Here is a 25163-nt window from a genome sequence, read left to right on the forward strand (position 1 = left end):
TCACGTGCTGGTGCCAACCACTGGCTGTGGCCTTAAGGTCACAGCTCATACACTGTAACGCCAGCGGGAGAAGGGGGATGACATTTCTTGGGGCCCCTCCTGTGTATGTCACAGAGCCTCACACACACAAGCTCACATAACACTCAACCACCTTGGGAGATATAAATAACATGACCCTCATCTTATACACGATAGCCTGAGGTTCAGACAGGTGGATTACTTTGCCCCTGACTCCAGGTCCACCCTCTCCTACCCACCACCACAGCCACCTGTCTGGACTGCACTTTTAGACACTTTAATTACATTCTATCCAAAAGGCAGTAACCAAAAAAAGGAGAAAGTGTCGAGTCTCTCTTAGTCAATAATAAAGTACGTTAACCAGCCATGGAAGAGAAAGTTTAAAAAATGGCAGCTTGCTCATCGTTTATGTACAGCTTTATTTCAATCTGCTGGGACCACCGAGAAGAGTCGACAGGCCCAGGCGTGGCCTCTGGGAACAGAGTCAGCTCTGGACGCGGCCGAGGGCACGCGGGCCGCGGGCCGGCGCTCACAGCCAGTGCCGGCCCGCGCTCAGGGCCATGCTGAACGTTCTCAAGGCCCGGTGAGTCCCCCTCGCGGCCAGCAGGAGCGACCCCGCTTCGGCTTCGTGGCCGGCCTCCCGCAGGTCTCTGGCCAGCGCCTCCGTGTCCCAGCGTCCTTGCTGGCTGGCCAAGAGGTGCTCAACGATGCGCGGGTAGAAGGCCGTGGACACGCACGGCCCCAGCAGCTTGGCGTCCAGGAGCAGGGAAAGCAGCTCTCGGTCACAGTTCGAGTCATTCACCTTCAAGAAATAAGACAGGCAAGACGTGAGGGTGGCAATGCTTCCCGCTCACTGCACTCGTCACACCGCACACGCGCCCTGCCGGTTCGCAGGGCACTGCCCCGTGGCCTTTGTTATCATAAACATGTGTCCCCCAGTAACAGGGCCTGCCCCACAAGCACGCGTGGGGCGTGAGCATCTCTGAGATCGAGCTGCGGGGTGACACAGGCCGTGGCCAGAGACCAGGAATGCCCTCGAGTCACGAAGACGGCCGCCGGCCGCCGGCTGCCAGAAGCCACGCTGAACACTGAGCGTGCCCCACTTTGCCGAGTCCTCCCCGTTCGACTCTCTCGCCGGCACTTTTTACCTGTCAATTTTACAGGTTAGGAAACCGAGGTGTAAAAACTCTGCTTGACGTCATGGTCAGCACCACGGAGCCGGAACCTGAACGGAGGCCGGCCTCGACCTCTAAGCCCGGGCTTTTCGCGCCCACGGTCAGCATTTCATTCATGCTTTCACCGTGGTCCGTAACCCCGACGCTCCCCTGAATGGAGAGCCACGTGAAAAAAATTCTTTTCGGAACAAGAAAACTTTCTTTTCTCCGCCATTAGGAAAATATATCTGTCGACCCCACTAATGTAAATAGGATAAGTGGCAGGAGGTGTTTAAAATGTGTTCTTAAAACTCCAGAAAGCTTAGTACCAAACTCGCCATTTGAAAACGTGTTTTACAAGTCCTTTCGGTTTGTATATTCCTTGTGCTGTCGCCTTGGTCTTAATCGAAGTACAGCTTTCCGTGGCTCTGACGCCTAGCTTATATCGTCCTAGATCACACTGCTGTCCAGATTTTTGCAAGGAACCAAGTTAACACTAATCACACATCAGAATCCTGAGCTCGTTCACGTCGTGGTGTCATAAAGCCCTTTTACGGCACGTTCTTCTTAATGCCACCGTGCACTTTTCATAATTTCGGTTGCAGGAACCTCAGAAATAACGTGGCATTTTAAAGCCAATTAACTAATGTTTAGACCAACTGTATTACATAGCTGTACGCGGTGTCCTCTTCCTGCGTGTTTTGTGACAGGCAGGAAAGGCTACTGAGATGAGGTCGACAATGTCTACCGGACGCAAGGATTAAAACAAGTTGTTCCGGGAGGACGTAACCGTCCGCTATTAGACAGGGCCTGTCTCTCCTACTGCCCAGTGATGATGCGTCGCAGCCCACCGTAAACGCGCGCTCCCGCGCCACCACCTCGGTGACCTTCTCCCTACCTCTCCTGGCCAAGCTGGCCGCCCCTTCCTGCACACCCCACGACGCCGAGCGTGCCCCTCGTCCTGCTGTAGGACGGCACCATGCATGTGCCTCCCCCCAGACTGGGAGCTGCTGGAGGGCACAGAGGTTTTACCGGCTTCTGTTCCACATCCCGTTTAACCGATGTTTGTCAAACGGCTGAGCGATAAACATCACTGAACTCTGCCACACCCTCGTGAGCCGCACAAGTTCATGGTAGGAACCTGACCTCTGCGGCGGGTCTGAGCAGGCGGGCTCCGGACTGGAGACGCTCCCAGCAAACCCCGGGCGCCGTCTCGCTTCCTCGACACTCACCCACCTCCGACCCGGGAAGGCCCTGGGCTTGAACTCAGTTCATTCAGCATTTTTGGTTTGCTTTTGTGGTTAGAGGCCAGATGGCAGAAAAAAACAATTGGTACCAAAGACTAGCCTTCCTGCCAGAGGGGACATGAGAGCTTTCGGCCTCCCCACGCGGGGCGCCGATGGGCTCCACGAGCCTCCTCACCTCCCGACCTCCCCTTCGCTCCACAGGCGGGAAACGAGAACCTTCGCCCACAGTGCTGCCGTCACCCTCGAGCCTTGAAGTGCCCCTTTAAGGCTGGTACAGGCTCCTCTGATAGGTGGCACTGAAGCTGGAGTTCAGGGAGGCCAACGTCGCATGTCGAATGTCACGCGGCTGCTAAATGGTGAGCTGGACCAGGAGCCCTCCTCTGACGAGTCTGCTTACTTATTGTTTGCTGCCTCCAGAAACGGGCTCCCCGGGAGGATCCCGACGCCCCTGTTCACGCCTGCACCCTCCGTGCCCAGACGGCGTGGGTGAGCGCAGCAAGCTTAGTGGGTCGGGTCCACGAGTGACTGGGTGACTCCGGGGCTCGCATCCTGCACTCCGCAAGGAATCCGAGCCACTGTGCACGTCCTTATTTTGGTCTGTCCTCGCAAATAGAGGATCCTTCCACCTGACCCTGGAGGAGAGAACAGGGCGTGCCGGGATGCTGCAGGCAAAAGTCGGAGAAAACACACAGATGAAAGGCTCAGAGTCCGAAGGCTGCGGGGCGACACTGTCTCTGTTGCCCGGGATACGTCTTCGAGGCCGGGACATCCTTATTATTCTGTTTGCTCACTCGCCCTCCATCTCGGGGCCTGAAAGACCCCTAGAAAGGGGGCGATGGGCTTTTCCAGCTCGGGGCAGAGACGGGGGTCTGTCGGTGCCCACGCCGCTGTTCCCCTCGCCCCGACTTCTGCTTATTTCTCTCCAGTGCAGCGACACCCTTGACATTGGTTTCCCGCTGGTTGTGACCAGCCTTTCAAAGAACCAGTCGCCCACGTCCCGGCAGGGTGGGAGTCAGGGGCAGGCACAGGGTACGCATCTACCCTCCAAAAGCTCTCCACCTCCTATCCCGGCCGAGGAGGCCTGGGGCTTGAGTCTGAAAGTGAAATTCAGCGTTTCTGCTCTGCCCTGGCCCACTCCGCGGTCCCCTGAAATACGGCGCTAAAAATGTGGTACTCCCGACCATGGAAGCCTGGTCCTGTCTTACTACCCATTACTCAACCTAACGTACTTTTTCTTTTTGAAACAAAAAGAAAAAAAATGATGAAAATAGTTTGGAAAAAGAAAGTCACCTATATCTAGAGCACCACGAGAAATGATTTTACCCTCCTTTCCTCTCTAGCAATTATCCATGTGCATATTTTTTCGCAATCACACATTTGTATTCTACTTTTCTCTTTATGAGTCTTTTCAAAACATTGTTAGTTTTCACTCTTAAAATTTATTAAATCTGCAAAATAGTCTACTGTATGGATATAACTCATTATTTAACTTCTGCTATAAATATTTCAGCTGCTTTTAATTGTTTGATATTACTGAAACACAATGGACTATTTGTGCATATCCATTCTCTATTTGAATTATTTCCTTAGAATAAATTATCAAGGAGAGGTATTACCGGGGTGTTACAGAATGAATTATAACCGCCCCCCCCCCGTCTCTCATATATTGAAGTGCTAAGCCCCAGTACCTCAGAATGTGACTCTATTTGAAGACAGAACCTTTAAAAAGGTAATTAAGGTTAAATGAGTCATTTGGTCCTAATCCAATCTGACTGGTGTTTTTTAAGAAGCGGGTATAAAACACACATAAGGCCAGAGGCAACCGTGTGAGGATGCAGGGGTAAGATGGGGTACGAGCCAAGGAGAGAGGCCTCAAAAGAGATCAATCCTGCTGACACCTTGATCTTGAATTTCTGGCCTCCAGAATTGTAAGAAAATCGATATCTGCTGTTTAAGCCGCCCGGTCTGTGGTGCTTCGGTGTGGGGCCCGAGCAGACTAACACACGGGCCCCTTCCTGGCTGCGGGTATGAGGACAGGCAGGCAGACAGCGACGTCCTGTGCCGTCTCAGCGCTGATAACCAGTGGAGGAGGGTGTCGGTTTCATTGTAAGCATCTCAGTTTTGCGTGTTACTGTTTTGAAAAGAAAATCATTTAGCTAATTTAGGAGATATGTAATGGTACCTCAGAGATGCTTTAATTTAAATTTGTTTATTTCCAAGGATGACTTTTTCCTTTTTTTTTTTTTTTTAAAAAAAATCATTGTTATTTTTTCTTATGAGAAGAATCAAATGCTTTGTTCATTTGTTAAGAGTTGTAACATCATCCTTTCACACATAAAGGATTCAGGTCACTTAAATATTAACCCTGACTTTAGTTATAGTGAACAGTCTAATTTGTTGCTTACAATTCTATTTTGGTTATTTGTTGTTTTATAGAACTTTTACATCTCTGTATTGTCAGGGAAAGAATCTGCTCCCTTGATTTTTTTCCACTGCTTTAAAAGTTATAATTCCTTGGAGAAATAAATACACACACACACACATAATCATTGGAGAAAAAAATATATATTCTGACTTTTAAAAACTCTGACTTTTTAATCGATCAGGAATTACTGTGAAAAATCACACATCCCTGACATGGGCTTGTCTGGTGCTGTAAGAGCTTAAGGCAGAAAATATATTCTGTCATTTTTGGACACAGCTGTATGTTTGAAATATCTAAGAGACAGGTCCAGGAGGATTTGTTGATTTAATTCCTCTGATCAAATAACTGAATGAGAGCAAAAGGCAGTGTGGTCTTGTTAAAAGAAGCCAGGATTTTGGGCTAGAGACCAAGTTCCAATCCAGTTGCTTCTCTAGACAGCTGTGTGACCTTGTTAGGGACAATCTTTCTCGGCCCCGGCTTCTGCACGTGAAACATGGGCTACCTCTGGAGGCTGACATAATCTATGCTTTGTAAGCGCCTAGGCAAAATGCCTGGTGTAGAGTTCAAGTTCCAGAAATGGCTGAAGTTATTACAAATCAGGAATAAACCATTTTCTAGAAAAGGAAGGGGCTTACCTATGTCATAAAATGAGTAAAATGCTTGCCGCCTCTATTGGTGATTTTTCTTCTTTGTCAGTGATTAATTTTTGAGAATAAATGAAACTTTGCAGATCTTGGGAAAGAAATCTATTAAAGCACCAAGGACTACTGCCTTCCAAGCCATTAAAATGTTATCTGCTTAATTCCTGTTTCAACACTAGGTAATGAACCTTCTCTGAAATAAAATCTTTGATTTTATGGATCTGTATGAAGCTAAGCATAATTGCAGTAATGAGGTAAACTGAAATTCCAGGACCATAATGTATGCAGGACTTCAATTACTTCATAGAAGATTATTTAATATTATTTCACTGTTTACTTTAGGAAAGGATATTTGATTCATTGTTACATGTACTATTACTAATAAAACTTATTAAATATATCGACTGTAAGGGCGGAAGGATAAAAGGGCAACGCACGTGTAGACTCGGAATAAGAAAAACGCCTGCAGGGAATTTCTTGCGCTCTGTGTTATCTGAATGATGCTCGAGACTCCATTTCCCAGCCATTCCGCACCTGCCATGGGATTTAACAGCAAACCTCTTCTGAAGCCAAAGTTAGGGTAACTCATGCGACTCATGACCTAGAGAACCTTAGAAAACCCGGGCCTGATCACTAGGACCATAGCCAAATGTTTGGGCGTGTTTACGCCCTTCCCGCTCTGCTTAATTCCTTGGTTTCACACACCAATCTCCCCACGAGAGGATGTCTCTAAACACAGGGATGACGTTTTATTTCATCTCTACAACATTCCTCACTCCTGTGCACAGTACCAGGCTGTGTCCAATGGGCGCTTGATATGTCTGGTTGCACCAAAGAACTCAAACGAACATCCGCGCTGTCCAGAAGCATAGCAGGTTAACCTACAGGGAGTGAGCTGCCTGCCCCTGGAGGCATCCAGCTGAGAATTCGTGAGAGTTGTGGTCGTAGAGCTTCCTTCATCAAAAAGACCAACCACAGGCTGAGGGTGAATGATGACGGGTGAAAGCAACATATCTAGGTATGTTTAGGTTAAAATGATATTTAGAAAAAAGTAAACATGCTTGAAATTGTGAGGAAAAGAGTCTGATACTAAAAGAGCCAAAAGAACAGTGATTGTAAAAACAGGCCAGTTTAATGCCAACTGCATCTGTAGTACTCGCTTGATTCCTCTTTGTACCATTAAATCACTTCGGCCTGATTGGTTTGGATACTTAGAAGAAAACCAGCCGACTTGAGGACTAGAACCAAAGGCCGGTGCAGAAGGCACCCAAGCTCGTCAGGACCCCAGCCCGACTCCCTGTTACCAAGGCCCGCCAGGGCAGCGGGGAGTGTGAGCCAACTCGGGAAGGAGAAAGGAGAGACGAGTCAGCTGGAAACCTGGGCCGAGTTAAAGGGGGAACAAAGAGAGGAAGGTTTCGTGGTTTTATATAATGTTAATCCAAACATGCTTTTCCAAGAACCTCCCAGGCTCTCCCTCCCACCTAGACAGCGTTACTGTGAGTGATGCCTAGGGAGGTCCTGGTGGCTTCGTGACAAGGCGTAAGGAGGAGAGAATCACGTTTATGAAAACGCGCAAGGCTGTCTGTCGTGTGGAAGTCAGGGATCCCGAGCAGCTACCAGGGCGGGACTGTGACCGCTGTGCCCGAGGTACACGGTGCCACCCTCACTCTGAGGGGAGGTGGTCGGCTCTCCACCCCCAGCCACGCTTGACCAGGGCCCAGGTGACATAGTCGCCCGACCCCGGGCAAGCTGCTAGAGCTAATATTACCCAGTTCAAGACGCTTTCAGCGACTTCGCTTGGGAGAAACCCGTGATCAAGTGCTGAAGGTCCTATGGCTCCCTTAATAACCCCATGAACTACCTGTCACCCGGGACAGTCCCTGGTGGCACCTCAGGAGGGCGCCATGTAGAGCAAAAGCCACCACGAATCCGGCATCAGGAAATGAGGAATTTTCAGTGCACAAACTATTATAAATACACATCTACTTACTTTGATAAAATGAGCCAAGAGATGTTGCCTGGTAGAAGACAGGCCAGAGACGAGCTTCAGACCCACCAGCAGGGAGACCCTCTTGGAGAGAACGCGGTTTTGAGGGCGAGCTCTAAAGCCCCCAAGGCTGACCAAAAGGATCACCTAGCAGTTCATGCCAATCAAGGGTTTTAATTATTCATCCACAAAATAATCTCGAAGCAGGCATTTCTATGTCTGGCCAAGGAAAAAGGCTGCTGGCCCTTTGTGAAAGGTTACTCAGCACCAGAGGTTTGCGACTTCAGAGAAGCTTGGAGAAAGAAGCCCTGCTATTGGGGGACAAGCCAGTCAGTGCTGGCTTACGCGTGAGCCTTTATGCTGCAAACACCCAAAAAGCTCGCAACACAAGGCGCGCCCCCAGCAGGCAAGGGCGGCGCTGTCCCACCTGGACTCACGCGCCGTGTGAGGGTGGCCGGCCGCCCATCGGAGGAGCCCCTCTGCCAGATGTTTTTTCTTTTAACGTCCACACGAACCACCCGACCAACAAGGGGGCGGAGCTGAAGTTACTGATGAACTCAGCACCCCACAAAGGAGCAGAGTAGCAAAATAAAAACAAACAAAGAAAGCAAATGTTTTCTATTTTCCACTGCAATGATTTAAAAACAGCTGGACGGGAGTCCTGCTAAAAGGCCCACCTAAATTCTTCCCTTAGAACATGTCACGTGACCTTTTAATAGTGCTGGGAGAATAATGATGAATTATAGTAATTTCTGATTGCATTCATATAGCATTTTCGAAATGACAAAACTACAGAGGTGGAGAACAGAATGCTAGTCGCCGCCGGGTGCGGGGCGGGTGGGGGGAGAGAGGTGGCCGTGGCTACGCCGCACCTCGGGGACAGTGCTGGGCACGACAGACCCACACGTGGAGACGCGGCACAGAACTTGCGCACAGACGCACACAGACGAGCGCCCGTGAAGCGTGAACTCTGAGCGCGGCCCGGGACGGCACCGATGCCGGCCCCGGCGCGGCATGTCCCAGGAAGGACGCAGGTGTTACCCGTGGCGGGAAGTGCGCGGCATGGAAGCGAGAGGCGTGCCACTTCCTACGACCGAATGGTCTCGAAATAAAAAGGTCCAACGACATTTAAAAACTGGAAAACTGCAAAGCTTTTGCTCTCCGAGGATGCAAAAGGTCTGAAGGTGCTCAGCATTTCCGTGAACATATTTTAAGGCCACAAATGGGATAACCTGGCGTGACTACTCGGCTCAGTGTAAAGACGTTACAATTAAGTTTCATGACAGAATTCCTAAGAGGATCTCGGCAGCAGGTAAGTGACTCATCTCAGCACCTTCCACCTCCGCATCTGAAGGCCACAGAGGTTTTAGGTGCCACCATCACAAGCCCTGGCAAACCACCCACAGTCTGCAGGGCTGTTCAAAATCACAGAGTTTCAGCACAACGCTGCCCAGCAAACGTGCAGGCGAAAATGTTATGGAGTCAAATTAGTGTCATTTAAAAAACTACTTGGGGGTGCACTGTCCCCATTTGATTTCTTATTTCAATGGTGTGTGTGGAGAGGGCAGGAAGACTAGTTGGCCGCTAGGGAGCTCCGGCTCCAGTTCCGGGTCTGACAGATGGCATTTGAGACAGAGACTTTAAAACGAAAACCGACATACGAGCCTATGGCATTCAGGAGCGCGTCAAGACAGCGCTATGCACAATGACTCCAAAAGGCAATGTACAACACATCACCGTTTCGTTCTGCAAGAGGCCCATGGCAAGTTTAGCGAACACACCTAAGCAGAGGTACTAAGACAGTGTAGAATGGTGGCGAGGAAAAAAAAAGGCACTGAAAACCTGCAGCCTGATTTTCGTCAGTTTTCCCTTCCTTCTAATCTACTGAATTTATAATAAAAAATCAGCTAAGGAAAAAAATCTCACTGGAATTCTTAGTTTCTTGTAAATCCCCAACATTACTTCTACTTTAGCGCAAGTAGACGGGGAGGCTCCCAACAGACAAGTCCCGCAAGTTCCTTCTTCAGTCTAGCTCCCAAAGAGGCCCCTGCCACGGCCGACTGTCAGTGACAATGAGGGGAATTCACAGCGCTCTTTACAGAAGCTTTACATATGTCAAAAACACATCGAAATGAAGACGGGCATTAGATTTTTCTCATTTTGTTCATTACGACGGTTTCCAAACGCGAGTACGCTCTATTTTTTCGAAACTGTATACATAACTTTCTGCATCTTTTGTCGTTAACAAATTTAATTTTCACGACACACAGTCGCGCACACAGAGTGTTTCAGTGGCGACGATCCACACGCGCGGGCGGTCCGTACACGCGGGCGGTCCACACACGCGGGCGGTCCCGTGAGGCTACAGCGCAGCTGAAACAGGCCTCTCGCCGAGCGACGACGTCACAGTCACCGCAGGCCACGGGCCAACGCTTCGCCCAGGCGTTTGTGCTGCTGCTGCTGCGCACGGACAGAAAGCAGAGCCAGCCACAGAACAGAGCGGCACGTGATCACGTGCCGTGCACAGCCGTCGATGATACGGCAAACGACCACGGGACTGGGTTACGTATTTACTGCACTTTTTATGGTTATTTTAGAGTGTACGCTCCCAACTTGTTAAAGAAAACGCTGTGCCGTAAAACCGGACACCACGTACGGGGCGGCAGCCTCACACCTCTCGTGGGCACCGCGGCTCTTCGCGACGTCGTTTTCCCTTACGCGTGATTCATCTCGTATCGTTTCGTAAATACAGTACGGCCTCTGCACGGCGTTGACAAAGTACGTAAAGTTTATGAAGTCCGCAGCAGTGGACGGTGATGTCCTAGGCCCTCATACCCACTCCCCACGCACTCACTGACTCTCCCAGAGAAGATTCCCGTCTTGCCGGCTTCACTCGCGACAAGTGCCCTATCTAGGTGAACCACTTCTCATCTTTCACACCATTCTCTTACTGTACCCTTCTATGCTCGGGTACGTTTAGATACACAAATGCTTAGCGTCGCGTTACAACTGCCTACACGGGTCCGGTGCAGTCGCGTGCTGTGCGGGCTTGTGGCCCAGGAGCAGCGGGCTGCGCCACACAGCCCAGGTGCGCGGCTGGCCGGACCACCCAGGAAGTGACGAAATGGCCTAACGACGCATTTCTCGGAACGCGACTCTGTCGTGAACGGCGCACAGCTAACTGTATTTCCACTGATCTCTTCACTGTCTCGTGCGGCGGGCACGTACCTCTGCTCTAGGCTTCTCCTCCTCCTCTCTGATCCCTGGAAGATATCCTCTTACGTCTCTGTTACAAGTATACACACAAATACTTCAAATGAAAGAATGATCTCCCTACAGAAGGGCTTCAGTAAGAATCACACAACACAAATTCATTAAAACACAACCCTAAGCTACTGGATTCTAAAGTGTAAAATTTAAAAAGGGAAGAGCCGGTTCCTTCCTTAATCATCACAAGGTACCCAGCCCTGAGGGAGAAATGGCGAGCGCTGTCTTCACCACGTCAACCCTCAAGCCCAGATGTCACTGCCGTGCGGTGTAGGTGACCACAGGAAGTGAGAGCGAGAGATCTCAGATGCTGCCAGTGAACGGGACTTGCGGGCACCCGCTCACCGTCAATTAGCAGAGAAGCAAACACACACATCCAGGCACAGGAAACCTGTCTGATGCTGGAGTTCCTCCACCCCAGAGCCCAAGTGGCAAGTACCAGTGCCCCAGGGTCCTGGGCTGCTGCGACATTTTCCTAAAGAGACTGACACACTCCTTCTCTGGAGAAACTGCTTCGTTATTCAGATTTGTATTCCCTGCACCCAAACAGAGAATCTGGTTTCGTACATATCTGTAAACCAGAGGAGTTTGGTAAATGTTTGTAAAATAAACAAATTATCTACTTCTTAGGCAAAACAGGAATAGCAATTGTGGTCAGGAAATACTGTAGATAAAGCAGCCTAACATAAGCCATGGATATTACTTAAGAGAATGACGATATTAATTCATTGCTCCGAAACATGAGCGTGAGAGGGCCCCGCCGGGAATACCTCGGCCACGCCGGCGACGCGCTCCAGGGCCACGGCGTGCAGGGTCTCGTCCTGGCTCTCGAGGAGCAGCTTCAAGGCCGGCAGCAGGAGGGCCTGGTCCCACAGCAGCGCGCTCAGCTCCTTCACACCCTGAAACCACAAGCGCGCGTGTGAGCGAGACAGCAGGGGGCGCCCCGCACCCCGGCGCAGTTCCCCTGCCCCCCAGGCCGTCTTCTCCGTTCTGCGGGGAGGGGGCGGGGGGGGGGGAGGAGAAGGAGGAGGAGGAGGAGGTGGTGGGGGTGCGTGCGTGCGTGCGTGTGTGTGTGTGTGTGTGTGGAGCACACATGGGATCACGCTGGCTCACTGTCTGGTGCCTGCTTCGCTCACGTCGCAGTATTTTGCAAACATCTTTCCAAGCTCCCAGACATTCATCCGTCTATGGCGTTGCTTTTAATGGCCGCACAGTATCCCACTGGAGGGACACCGGACTGTCGTATGTTGTCAACTCGCAAAGCCCTAGTTTCCTCATAAGTAAAATGGAGGCAATTATATCCACTTGGCAGTGCTGTGTGTGTGTGTGTGTGTGTGGGGTGACTAAGAGTTAATGAGTAACAACATACCATGCTCAACATATACCAAATGCTTAAAAAACAGGAACTATTATCAATTGTTAATATCAAATATCTTGTTCTCCACTGCAACAAAGAAAATCAGCAAGTTAAATATTTAAAAACCTGTTCATAAGTCTAATGTCAAGGTGAATACCTGATAGTTAAGATGTTCCATCTTCATGGAAACTCTCTGTGGTCTAGAAAAGTCAAAATGTATTTTGTTCCGCACAGACGTATCTGAATTTTATTCTCAGCTCATTATATTAGCTGAACCAGTCATCAGAGAGCAGGCTTTCATACAAGACAACAAATGATAATCCTTTTACCGCAAAAGAATTAAAAAAACGAATTTGCGAGCTGCCCCTCCCTGCTGAGGCACGTGCCCCCCCCCCCCCGCCCCGTGTCCTGACTTCAGCTGGAACATAAAGAACAGAACACTCAGACCAAGGCCAGACAATGAATGCGACCTCATCACACAAGGCAAGGGCTGTTCTACGCAGAACTGAGAATCCCGCCCTCCCTGGGACTGGTCTTTCTCTCGTGCTCCTCCAGCAGAAGCACGTCAGAAAAAAACTCAAATCTGTAGTTTCATAATTCCTTTACGTTCTGATAATGCATAGATAAAATGAGGATGGCACTGAGAAGCTCCTGGCTGAAGCGTAGGATAAAGGCCACTCAGAATTCCACTCGCTGCGGTTTTTTTAAGCTTTCCCTCGCCAAGCACGTGTCTGCTGGGAATCAGCAAGGCCTGCACATTTCAGACCGGAAGCTGTGCTACACAAACTCATGTGCAAATAAATGATCGATATGAGCAGGGTAATAGTTTTGTAAAGCGTGTACTTCAAACATTCTGCATTCTAACTGAGGAAAGTGCTCTGCGTGCCTTACAGCACACGAGACTCACAGAGGCGTCTCACCCAGCGTCTGGGCCAAAGAGCAATGCAGATTTTTAACCTGGGATGCCAAAACCTGCAGAAAATATTTGGGAGGATGAAGTACACACTCCAGTGCCTGACAGTCTAGCCCAGCTGCCGCGCAGGACTCGTTTCCTTCACCTTCCTGCTCCTCGAACGTCACAGCAACGCCCGCCACCTGCACCCCAGATCCTGATCCCCAGAGAGCGCCTCCTGGACGGGCTGTCCGAACGTGCACTGTCCACCACGGCAGCCGCGAGACACACGAGGCTAGTGTGCATCTGAGTGTGGCTAGTGCCGCTGAGGAGTCACATTTAAAATTTTGTTCAATCGTACTTAATTTAAGTTTTAATTTTAAGAACCGTCCTGGCCAGTGGCTACTGTACTGAACGGCAGGTACAGCTGATGAGTGTCGGGCTCGCTCGAACCTCTGGGCTCTGCACGCCATGTAACCTCTGCTGTCTCCATTCTGATTAATCCCTCTTTATCCTTTAAGTCTCAGCTTCAAGAGGCACAGGAAAACCTCATCTCCTACAGAGGTGCCTCCGAGTTCCTCTCTTGCAGCTCCCCAAATCCCTGTGTGCTTAGACAAGGCACCTCGCAAACCAGGGAGCGGGGCAGCCAAAGGGGGAGGATTCAAAACAAGGTGCGTTGTGGCTAATTTTACTGCCGCGGCGATATCAAATATTATGGAACTGTGAAATCAGATTACGGAATTCCCCAATGCGATAAAACAAACTTAACAACACTTTTCCATTTTGTAATAATAATGTCCCTTCTTCTGTAACAATTTTAGTTCATATCTGAGCACATTTAGTGATCAATAAAAATAGTATATACATTTGCGAAGTTCCTTTCATCATAGCATCCTAAGGAAAAAAATTCCGTAAGTGTACCCAATTAAAAGAAACTGAGGCAACATAAGGAAAATGAAGAAAAGTCACTGTGGCTACAGAACTCATTCGATAATAATAATTTTTTATATCAGCAAATTGGAAAAGAGAAATAATAATGACCTACTTAAAAATGGGGGTCAATCCAGTACCTTCCTCCTCCCCCCAAGAGATGATGGACTTTGGCAGGCAGTGAATCGCGTGCTACGGATGAAGCAGCAAACAGATGGCCTCGGCTGCACATCCTCACAGGTCCGGAGGCCTCGCCAGAGCGGACAGAAGCGGGGTCCCCTGCGAGGCCATCCCGTCCTCGCCAGAGCAGACAGAAGCGGGGTCCCCTGCGAGGCCATCCCGTCCTCGCCAGAGCGGACAGAAGCGGGGTCCCCTGCGAGGCCATCCCGTCTCGGCCCTTGTTGCAGAGACCAGAAGGCAGAGGTCGAGCGTGCCTGGTGCTTTTCTGATGTCACGGGTCGGTTCGGGTGGCGGCCCAGTCCGGAATAAAGCAGTGCTGTTGCGCATCGCGAGGGCGCCTCCTGCTGCCCCGCCCCTCGGTGCCCCCAGTCCTCATGGGGAGGACGCCTCGCCCCTCCGAGGCACATGTGAGGAGGACTCCAATGCATGGGCATTTAATCTATGCTGATCCCCGTAAAGCACCGAGGAATCATGACCAGACAATTCCGAGATCAAACAGGACCACTGCAAGGAAGCTAAACGGATTACTCTATTTTTCAAAGTAGCTCAACTGAGCTGTGGGACCACAGGAGTTAAACTATTATAGCCCTTTAACTTCTCATTTAACCACCCACTCTTTTTTTCAGAAAAACAGGAAATAGAAACCATGACGTATTATACGTTAGTCAATAGAGAGAAAAACACACTTTTCCTCTAGGTCCTTACTTTAAATGTAATGCTGACAGGACTTACTGCTGCTAGGGACACTCGGATGTAGCGATCACCCATCGTAACATCACTGTCATTGAACCTTGATTACGTAGCTAATGGTAGGTCAGGGTCAAAGACACAGCGGCCATGTTCTCAGCTAACTTACGTTCCTTGCCTTAGAACTAATTACAGTAAAACCAAACCAATGAGGATATTTAAAAAAACAAAACAAAAACAATAACAACAACAACAACAAAAAACCCCCCAAAAAACCATAACACCTTCTCTAGGCGATGACAGAGATCCTAAAGCTCTTATATTATAGAGCGAAAAATATGTTGTTCTTTTTATTGTTTTAGAGCAGAGGTCCCCAACCATTTTGGCACCAGAGGCCAGTGTTCCTATGAGAATCTAATGCCCCATCATCTGAGGCGGAGCTGAGGCGGTGATGCTAGCGCTGGGGAGCGGCTGCAGACGCAGATGAAGCTTTGCTCACTCGCCCACAGTTCACCTCCCGCTGTGCGGCCCGGTTCCTAGCAGGCTGTGGATGGTACCTGTCATTCCCACTTTAGAATGCTGATAATGTAGACTCTAGACTGTATAGACCATTCTTAAAGAAAGTACCATAGAAATGAGAAAAAACTGAGCATAAAACTTAAACAGCTACACAAGACAGACATTCAATATGCATACACCCAAGTATAGTTAAGAATGGCTCATTTGGAAGCATTTGTTTTTCAGCATTTGAGCACAGAGGTTTAGTTCGAGAGTCAGACCCACCATCTATTGCCTCAGTGATCTGGAGCAAGGCCCTTGCCATCAGAGCCTCCATTTCTTCAGCTATCAAATGGAGGTCAAGGAACTTCCTTACAGGTGGCAGAGGAGGTTAAATGGGACAATGGAAATGAAAGCCCCAGACTGCCAGCAAATGTTGGTTCCTGCCGTTACCACCAGCCTGTGAGACAGTAACGACGGGTCCTAAGCAATGCTTTCCTAACCGAGGTTCACCAGAGCTGCTAGGACACTTCTGGCATTCGGTCCTAGTCTAACAATGGTCTTAGTTGATGTCAAGGCAGAGGAACCGCACAGGTTATCCATATATCACCTACTCTGGGGAGGGGGAATCAACTGCGTTGAGTCCTGCCGTGGGTGAAACAGACGTCACACGGCCACGGTCCCCGTCCTCCAGGCGCTCACGACAGCGCAGAACAGGTCACAGGTAAGTAAGCAGCTGATACAAGCGGATCACATACCGCTGGAGTAAAAGGATGTGTTTTTGGTGGTGGTACTTTAAATATTTTAGAGAAGAATCTTGCCATTCTGGAGGTTGGAAGATGTCTTTAAATATTTTAAAATTAAATCGAAAAATACTTAGGCAGTCCCTCATTCAGAAAACAATTCATTAGATGTGCATTCATAATGAGAATATTTTCCTTGAGTGATTACGATGAGGATTCAGAGAATCATATTTACAATTTTATTTTCAAGTTTATCTCCTATGTGGTAGAAACTCAAAAACCAATTAATCAATTGAGTGCCATTATCCAAATGCTTAAATTTAAGACATGTAAATTGCTCAAACAATGTATTGCTGAGGTTGGATCCACAGCCAGGGGCTATAATAAATATGTACTTATTTTATAATGTACAATTTTATGTATTAAAACGAATACCTCTGTGACAGTCAAATTATGGGGTCAAATAGAGAACTAAGGTCAAAATGGAGGTGGCTTTCTTATCAGGTTTACAAAGAATGAATATTGCAACTATGCGTTCTCATTAAAATGATGTCAAAAAGTACATAAAAATCAGAGTGCTCAGTTACCTGCCTGGAGGCGAGCTAATGCTAACTACTGCGTCACCGACCGGCCCGCTTCAGACAGAGACAGCCCACAGGCCACCACGACCCCCAAGAACACACACCTGAGTGAGACATACGAGGGTGGCCAACAGGAGCCGAAAACTGGGTTACACGCTGGGACCGTAACAGGAGCGCTGCCTCGGAGCGCTCGCAGAGAGAAAGCCACCCCGAGCAGCCTTGCGGCATTGTGTGTCTTCATCAGATCTGTTACAAATGGTGGGCCTTTGCCTACAGGTAACTTGAGCTAAATGTTCTTCAGGTACAGTCGTTGATAAGAGAGTCTGGATAAGGAAAAGGCCAGTCCCCAGCAAAGCCGCTTAAGATGCCCACTCACCTCTGCAGGGAGCATCTGCTTGGTGTTATATAGAGAGCGACAGATTTTCAAAACTTCATTCCCCAGCCCTTCCTTGTCCTCCACTGCACATCTGGTTAGCATCGCCGTTGCTAGTCTCATCCAAGGATTATTCGTTATGCTGGTTCTGAGGGAGAAAAATGCCAGGCGCTGGGAATGATCACAGCTTTAACAATTGTGAAAAGATTGTAAAATAGGAAAAACAGAAAACAAAAAACCCGCAACGGTTTTCCAAGTAGGATGCCTAAGACAAATTGCAGTCGTCGTCTGGGCGACGTGTTCCTCCGGGTCTGTCCTGTGGAGCAGAGGACGCCGCACGGAGGCCGGAGCCTGTGGGTCGCTGACGAGCCCCCAGCAGCACGGAGGCAGCCGGGGCACTCTGGCCGGCGCGGGCCGCTCTGAAGCCGCGGCGGTGCGGGCTCACGCTCCGGCTCCCTGACCTACTGCTCGGGTGACTCACGGAAGTCGCTTAAGCAGGCTCGGCCCAGCTGTGTGGTTCCGGGGAAGCCGCCCGATCATTCTGAGCCTCGGATTTTTCCTTCGTGAAAAAAGTAATTTAGCGCTTTCCCCTGCAGAGTTGCCTGATTTAATGAATGACGTTTGCAATTGTGGAGCGTCGCTCCTAATAGCACACACATCTTACTATCCGCTACCTAATACCGCTTTTTCTTTATCACACGGTTACGCCAGGATTCTAGGGCCCGGGAAGGACACATGACATTAAGGGCAGAGCACAGCGGAGGCCAGCCTGGGAGCACGGACCGAGGGAGCAACGCGCAGCAGGGGAATCGCACCGCGAGCTTCACGTCGCTCTCTTAGCTCTGAAACACAAAAGCCTGCGAAGTTTGTTCCTTTGCCAACGGGGAGCAGCAGTTCGTGACAGACAGCACGTGTGTGCACAGGCACTCTGGCCACGCCTTCCACAGGAATCGCCGGCTGACAGCGCGAGGGTGGATGGTGCGCCACGCGGCTGCGAGCGGCAGCTGCAGGCTCAGCACGACGCGGAGCACGCGGCGGGGGCCGCGGAGCCGGCCGGTGGCGGCGGCTCGAACTCTGCCCCCTCCACTTGGCGGCCGTTCAATGCCTCGCGGTATTTAACTTCAATTCACTCACCTATAAAACGAGGTTATATCCCCTTCCTGCAGAGGTCTGTGTGGGAACCGATAATCTATATAAATCGCACATAATATTGCATGTTCTCAATAAATGGGAATTATCAAGATAGTCCACATGCATTCTCGAGTTAGCATTGTCAGCCACGTTAAAAGGGAGTCAAAACATTCCCTGGTTTTAAAAAAAAAACTGGAACAAAATTATTTTGTTGACATCATAAATCAGATGTTACTATCGAGCACTGTCTGATATTTCTGAATAAAACATCTGGGCTTAAGGGCAAGAAGAAATGGAAAGAAACCACTATTTCAAACAAGCAATTTTAATATTGGCTGAAGGCCAACATTAATTTTATATATTTCTTTCATTGAGCTCATTTGAAGGTACTAAGTTTTAAAACTAAACCACGGAAGAAGTCTCATTTTGCGGGAACACTCACGCATGGTCGCGACTCATAGGTGGCCATGCTTGCAGGAGCAGGACCAAGTGCTGGAACTCGGCCTCCTGGTGGCTAGACTCCAGGAGCTCCGCGAAGAGGGCGCAGCGGCTCTCTTCATTGTCGGTATCGGTGATGTCCACCTGGAAGTCGAAATACACGCTTGAAACTGGTGGCAAACACCACTGAATCGGTTTACAGAAGAATTCAAGTTTTATTGGTTTGACTAAACGCTCTTTTAAACAATTGTACGAGGTGTTGAGGAGAGACTCAACGATACCCCATGCTCCCCTCCCCTGCTCCCCGCCACCACCAAAAAAAAAGCCCTTCTAAAGCTCGATGCCTTAACTAGTTCAAACCTTTAGGTTAAAAACTGCTTAGAACGAATCACAGGAAGGTTCTCAATGTTATTTCCAAAATAAATCAAAACAGTAGCTTTTCATAGAACTGAGTTAATAGCATTCAATATGTTGTATCAAAATACTGAATTGTTTTATGTGAAATTATGAGTTCACACTCACATTAGATGAATTTTTTTTTTAGTTTAAATTATCTTAATGCATTTCTAATTTTCATTTTAGCATTATTACTGCTGTCTTCATGTTGTCTAGAATATGTCTGTAATTTGAAATGAAAGCTTTTACTAAAGTGCAATCATTGTATGATTTTTTTTTTTTTGCTACAAATCACATCTCTACCATTTTTAATGTAAAAGTCTCAAATAAAGAATATTCATTTTCCCTCTCATTTCTTTTATACTGGGACCGTCCTAAAACAAATCCCATCTCCAACACTCTGTAGATGAAAATGTTTATTTTAAGTTGAAAGGCAATTTTCAATATAAAAAGTATGCTAAAAGCTGGTTCTCTTATTCCCTAGCCTCTCTCAACACCGATTCTCTACAATTTGGTAACTAAGACGCAGATGATAATACCTTACAAGGATAACCAGAATGGATGATTACCTATACACTTGATAAATTGTCTACACTAATGCATGTTTCCTAAACATTTAACTTAATGATCATTCTGGCTCTAATCCCAAGTAGCCATCTCGAAGGTCACACTATGGATTCTGCATTTCCACATAAGTTGCTATGTGCAATGAAAATACTGGTAATTATATGAGAAGTCCTGCTCGCACAGATGAGCAGTCAGACCCTTCAAATCCTGCCTTAAAGCCTCATGTCATTCTTCCATGGACTAATAACCCAGAACATTTTATAGTTTTTGAAATAACTGTGTAACCCAGCAAGTCAGTTGACCTTTACAAGAGTGTCCCGTGAAGAACAGCACAGGTGTGATTAGCCTCGCGCTGCAGATGAGCAGGCAAGCTGACCTGCCCGGCAGCATGGCTAGCAGGTGGCAGAGCCAACACGTAATCATGATCGGATCAGGACGTCCTGAAACTAGAGGATGCAATAAGCTACATAAACTTTGAATTATTCAAACTGGTGGTCTAACCGGGACTTTGGCAATAGTTTCTTGCCTATTGATAAAGAAAATGTTAGAAAGAAAATCTCAGACTCAAAACGTGCACCTGTTGTTCCCAGACCGGACCACCCCAAGCCTCGGGGGCCCTTAGGTGCTCTGCGTCCATCGCGCACGCTTCCGCCTTGGAAAGTTTGGTCTGTTTCCTCCGGGCGCATGTTTTCTCCAGATATCTGTACGCTCATTCCCTCACTTCCTTCAAATTTCGCAAACGTCACCTCGTCAGAGACCGTGCTGCAGAACTGCCCTACCTCAAGCGGCAGCCCCCCCATCTCTCTCCCTCACCCTGCTTTATTTTCCTTTTGAGCACTTGCAAGTATGTGAAATATTACACACTGGTTTATTGCTTTTCTTCTTCCATTAGAGTGGGAACTCCTTAAAAACAGACTTTTATTTGTTCACTGGTTTATCCCCAATACTTAAAATCATGCTTGATGTAGAGTTAATACATAGTAAATACTTATTTTCAGTGAATGAAATAATGAATGGATATGCCAAAGAATGAATGAAGAAAATTTATCATTCATAAAATATTTTAGCGCAGAGTAATATCAAATATTCATTGGGTTGCCATAAATTTTTGGCTGCTTTTTTATTAAATATAGATATAAGGTTTAAAAAGAAGATGCCACCAAGAAGAAAAATACCAAAGCAGATCTGGAGGATGGCATGTTATTAACATTATGTCTTGACCACTGATGCCTGCTTTAACTACGCAATTTCAGCAAAACCTCTGAGTCTTTTTCCTTATCTGAAAAATAAGCTCTTCAAAAATCTTCAAAGTCTCAGAAGTTCTAAGGTTCCTGAAGGTCTGTAGCTAGGAAAAGGGTTGGTATATGGCTGCCCTTTTCTTTCTGAGTTGTAATCTAACGTTTTACAAAGTTTATTTGTAGACAAGTTTTTTTTTTGCGTAAATATATATATATAAACAATTGAATGCTATGTCTTTAATGTTCCTAGGAGTGTCAACATTCCAGTTTCTAGACTCAGCTGCAGTTTGTTTAATAATAAGTTTCATGTTTACATGAAATGCAGCATATATATGGGCTATTTGCTGTTTGCCATGAAAAGGACGAGATTAGGAAAAAATGATTCATGTTTTTAATATCATTTAGATTTTTTTCTTTTCAGTACTGTAACAGCCTATAAATTTTATCTGTCATAGGCAAGGAAAGAGAAAAGAACTCTAAATTAAATCTTTATATGTTTGTTTTTATATTAGCATGCAAATAATAGTTTTCATTTTAAAAAAGTGTTCAGTAATAAATGTCTTTGTATAGCAGGTTTCCCACATGTACATACTTTCTAAAAGTGTGTCTTTGCGAGAAAACATTTTCTTCCAAATGCTCATTCATCAGTTCAATTATTAGTAACTTACTTTTCAGAGCATTGACCCCCTCAGACTTAAAAGATAAATGCGAAAAATATAGTAATTTACACGCACACCCATTTTGTGCATGCGCACTTGCACACTCCTTCCCATCATAAAGGATCTCAAAGTGTTAAGTTACTCAGCCCTTAAGAAAGTTTTAAATACTCTACTACTGTGGCAACAAAATCTTTACCTTATTGAGAGAAGAAAATGGACCTTAAAAATGACTTGAGAACATGTTTTTTTAACACATGATAAAGAATACACTTCGCTGGATAATCATTACATAATTTGATACATAAGTGCTAATCTAGGATTTGTGTTCATATACTATTTAAATTTATCCAAATTTACCAAGATAATATAAGCTTATATTATTCATCATGTTCTATAATGTTTTTTTAAAATAAATTCTGGTAACCAAAATTAAAAATAAATTTTTGTATAACGAAAGAAAAAAGAAAACACATACGAGAAACTTCCAGCCTGTACAAAATAGCTTTGACCCATTTTTCCCTACCCCTCTCTGCTAAGCACGACTATAAACTATGGAAATTAAAAAAGAGACGATGGAAGGAGAACTCTTAAAGGTGGTAAAAAGAAATCAGAATAGTTTGCGACTCCAGGGCTGGGAGAACAATGCAGCAGCAGGGTGTCCTGATGCCCTCACCCAACAGAAGACGACACTCAGACCCAGTGTTTTCCTGACTCCTGACCTAGAAATAAGGTCACTTCTTATCAGAGTTCCAGGATGAAGGGAGACAAGGGTGCAGATGAAAGCTATTTTAAGATATTTGAAGAATATCTAAAAACTCCCCAAATTTGGTAGAAGATACAAACCTACAGATTAAAGAAGCTGAGCTAAGCTCAAACAGGGTAAGTCCCAAGAAATCCATGCCAAGACACATGACGGCCAAAGACAAAGAAGAAGTCTTGAAAGCGGCTAGAGAGAGCAACACGCTGCCTAGAGGGAGCATGACAATTTGAGTAATAGTGGATTTCTCATCTGAAACCACGGAGGCCAGGAAGAAGTGGCGCGACACTTTTCAAATGGTAAAAGAGTTGTCGACTGCAAACTCTATATATGAAAAAATTATGTTAGGAAAAAAGGAGAAATAAAAGCATTCTCAGATGAAGAACAACTTTAAAACAAGCTGTCACAGCTCTTGTCTTAAAGACTAAAGGAAGTTCTTCAAACAGAAAGGAAGTGAGGACAGAAGGGGCTCTGGGGCATCAGAGGAGGAATGAAGACAGTGAGGAGAAGAAACATGGGTAAATACAGCAGACGGTGCTTTTTTATGTTTTCTAAGTTATAGCCAATGATTAGAACAAAGACTGTGACACCAACTGATATTGAAGGCAACGGCATTGACAAGTGGGAGGGTAAAAAAACCCGAATGGAAATGCTATTTCCACACTACACTCCAAGGCGAGGATGTCTACTTCCACCACTCTTATTCGGCATCATACTGTGAGTTCTAGCCACGGAAATAAGGCAAGAAAAAGAAACAAAAGGCACACAGGTTGGAGGAAAAAGTCTATTTGCAGGTAACATGGTTTTTAGGAGATTCTAAAAAATATTAATATTAAAATAGCCCAAAACAAAACCTATAACTAAGAAATAAGTCAGCAAGGTCACAGGATACGAAACCAACACACAAAAGTCAATCGCATTTCTATACACTAACAAGGAACATGTGAAAACTGATGATAAAACCATACCATTTACAATTGCCTCAAAAATATGAAATATTTATGTATACAGGTTCTGTGTTCTAAAAATTATAAAATTTTTCTGAAAGAAATCAAAGAAGATCTGAACAAATGAAGAGATACGTGACATTCAAGGGTAGGAAGATTCAACACAGTACAGATGTCAAACTGATCTATTGGTTTAAGACGATGGCGATCAAAATCCCAGACACTTTTTTCCTAGACTTAGACAAGCTTTTATAAAATGTATATGAACAGACACAGGTCCTAGAATAGCTAACACAATCTTGACAAGGAAGATTAAAATAAGAGGAATAACTCTACTTCATACTAAGGTTTATTATTTAGCTATAGTAAGAAAGACAGTGTGGTATTGGTAGAAAAATAGACATAAAAATCAATGGTATAGAAAAAAGAACACAGAAATGAATATGCCCAACCGATTTTGACTAAAGGCAAAAGAAAAAGCATTTCAAGAGAAGAAAGGCTGTTTTCAACAAGCAGTGCTGGAGGAACTGGATCTCCATAAGCAAAAGAATAAAAATAAAATAAAAATAAATATAAAAATAAATAAAAGGAAAGGAAAGAAACCTCAATCTAAACCTCACTCTCTATAAAAATTACTCAAAGTACATAAGATTTTAAATGTATTAAATGTAAAATGTAAAATGATAAAACTTTAGAAAAACTAAGAGAAAACCTGAGAGATCTGGGGCTAAACTAAGTGCCTCTGCTCATGAGACTTGCAGAAATGTGAGATTCATGAAGAATGATCTCTTAACAGGTGTTTAAGTCTTTATAACTCATTCTATTAAAAAAGGGTCCAAGACTAGTTTGTCTTAACGGCAAACTCTGTTCTTCAGAACAGAGCATGGCAGTCCCCGTCCCCACTGTGTGTGAGAGAGTGCACGGTTAAGTCTGAAAAAGCATCGTATGTGTGGGTTGTAGACCCGAACATAAAACGGGTTCCAACTGACGGCAGCATGTCGGACAAGAAAACTATGAGCCTACACAGACTTCAGCAAGGGAGCCCCCGAAACGAGCAACCAAATTCACATAATTGTATTACGGTTCTATTTTATTATCAGCCATTGTATAAATCTCTTACTGCATCTAATTTATAAATTAAACTTCATCATACGTATGCATGTATAGGAAAAAAAAAAGTCGTGCATACATCGCATTTGGTACTATCCACAACTTTAGGAATCCACTGGGGCCTTAGAAGGTATCCCCGCGGGTAAGGGGGGACCAGTGTATTCCATGAAGGTTCCTACACACAGCTTTCCTGATGATCAAAGAGCAAGACTTCTTTCTTCGAAGGGTAATAATTACTTCAAAATTTATTAAGAAAATGATAACACACTAAGTTTAAAAAGGTAAATCTTCATAAGCACGCATGTTTGCTAAGACCTTGTACCGGCTTATGAGAGTTACTTTCACGTGTTATTATATGTATTCAGTTATCATTTATTTTAGCCTTTATAATAAATTCTATTTATTAATTCTAATCAGTTTTCTAGAAATTAGAGTGATATAATCTAAAAATAATGTCAATTAAGATTTTTTAAAAGGTTACACTTCCTGTTTCTGTTTCTTGTGTTACTACATTGACTAGAACTCCCAGAACAATGCTAAGTAATAATATTGGGTGTTCTTGTTTAGTTCTTAATTTTAATGGAAGTGCCTCCAAATTCAGTTTTGAAAAAGTTAGCTATTATTAAATCTTAGTGGTCATCAGAGAACATACAGCAGAGCAAATGATCAGTACAGTTTTCCTGCATAAATACTATAATAAATATGTTATCTATTTACTTTCCAGAAGATGGTTTTGGCCCAATATATTTTCATATAACAACTGGTAATATTTTGCTCATTAACAGTTAAAAGAAATAACCTTAAGTTTAAGAAAATCCTATGTCATAAATCTGACAAATTATCTGAAAAAAAAAAAATGAGGGAGGGAAGGAAGCATTGCTCTGAGACCATAAAATTCAAAGTACATGGGTCTTAAAAGCTTACAAAAGTTCTGAGAGTA

At 45.9% G+C, this 25163-nt stretch overlaps 1 protein-coding gene across 3 annotated transcripts in view; it reads right to left on the bottom strand.

Moving 5' to 3' along the window:
• Positions 1–417: 417 nt before the first annotated feature.
• The window catches only part of NBAS (NBAS subunit of NRZ tethering complex), a 258704-nt gene continuing 233958 nt past the window's right edge, over positions 418–25163 (bottom strand). The window contains exons 49-52 of one of the 3 annotated variants that reach the window (XM_016144790.2): positions 18554–18693; positions 16984–17128; positions 11510–11638; positions 418–820 (exon numbers count right to left, since the gene is read on the bottom strand). In XM_016144790.2, coding sequence (XP_016000276.2) covers positions 548–820; positions 11510–11638; positions 16984–17128; positions 18554–18693 — 687 coding nt within the window. In that variant the 3' untranslated portion in view covers positions 418–547. The remainder of the gene's footprint in view (positions 821–11509; positions 11639–16983; positions 17129–18553; positions 18694–25163) is intronic. The other 2 variants (XM_016144791.2, XM_036224652.1) reach the window with 2 other exon arrangements.

The sequence above is a fragment of the Rousettus aegyptiacus genome, unplaced genomic scaffold, assembly GCF_014176215.1.
Source record: "Rousettus aegyptiacus isolate mRouAeg1 unplaced genomic scaffold, mRouAeg1.p scaffold_m13_p_7, whole genome shotgun sequence".
NCBI lineage: Eukaryota > Metazoa > Chordata > Mammalia > Chiroptera > Pteropodidae > Rousettus > Rousettus aegyptiacus.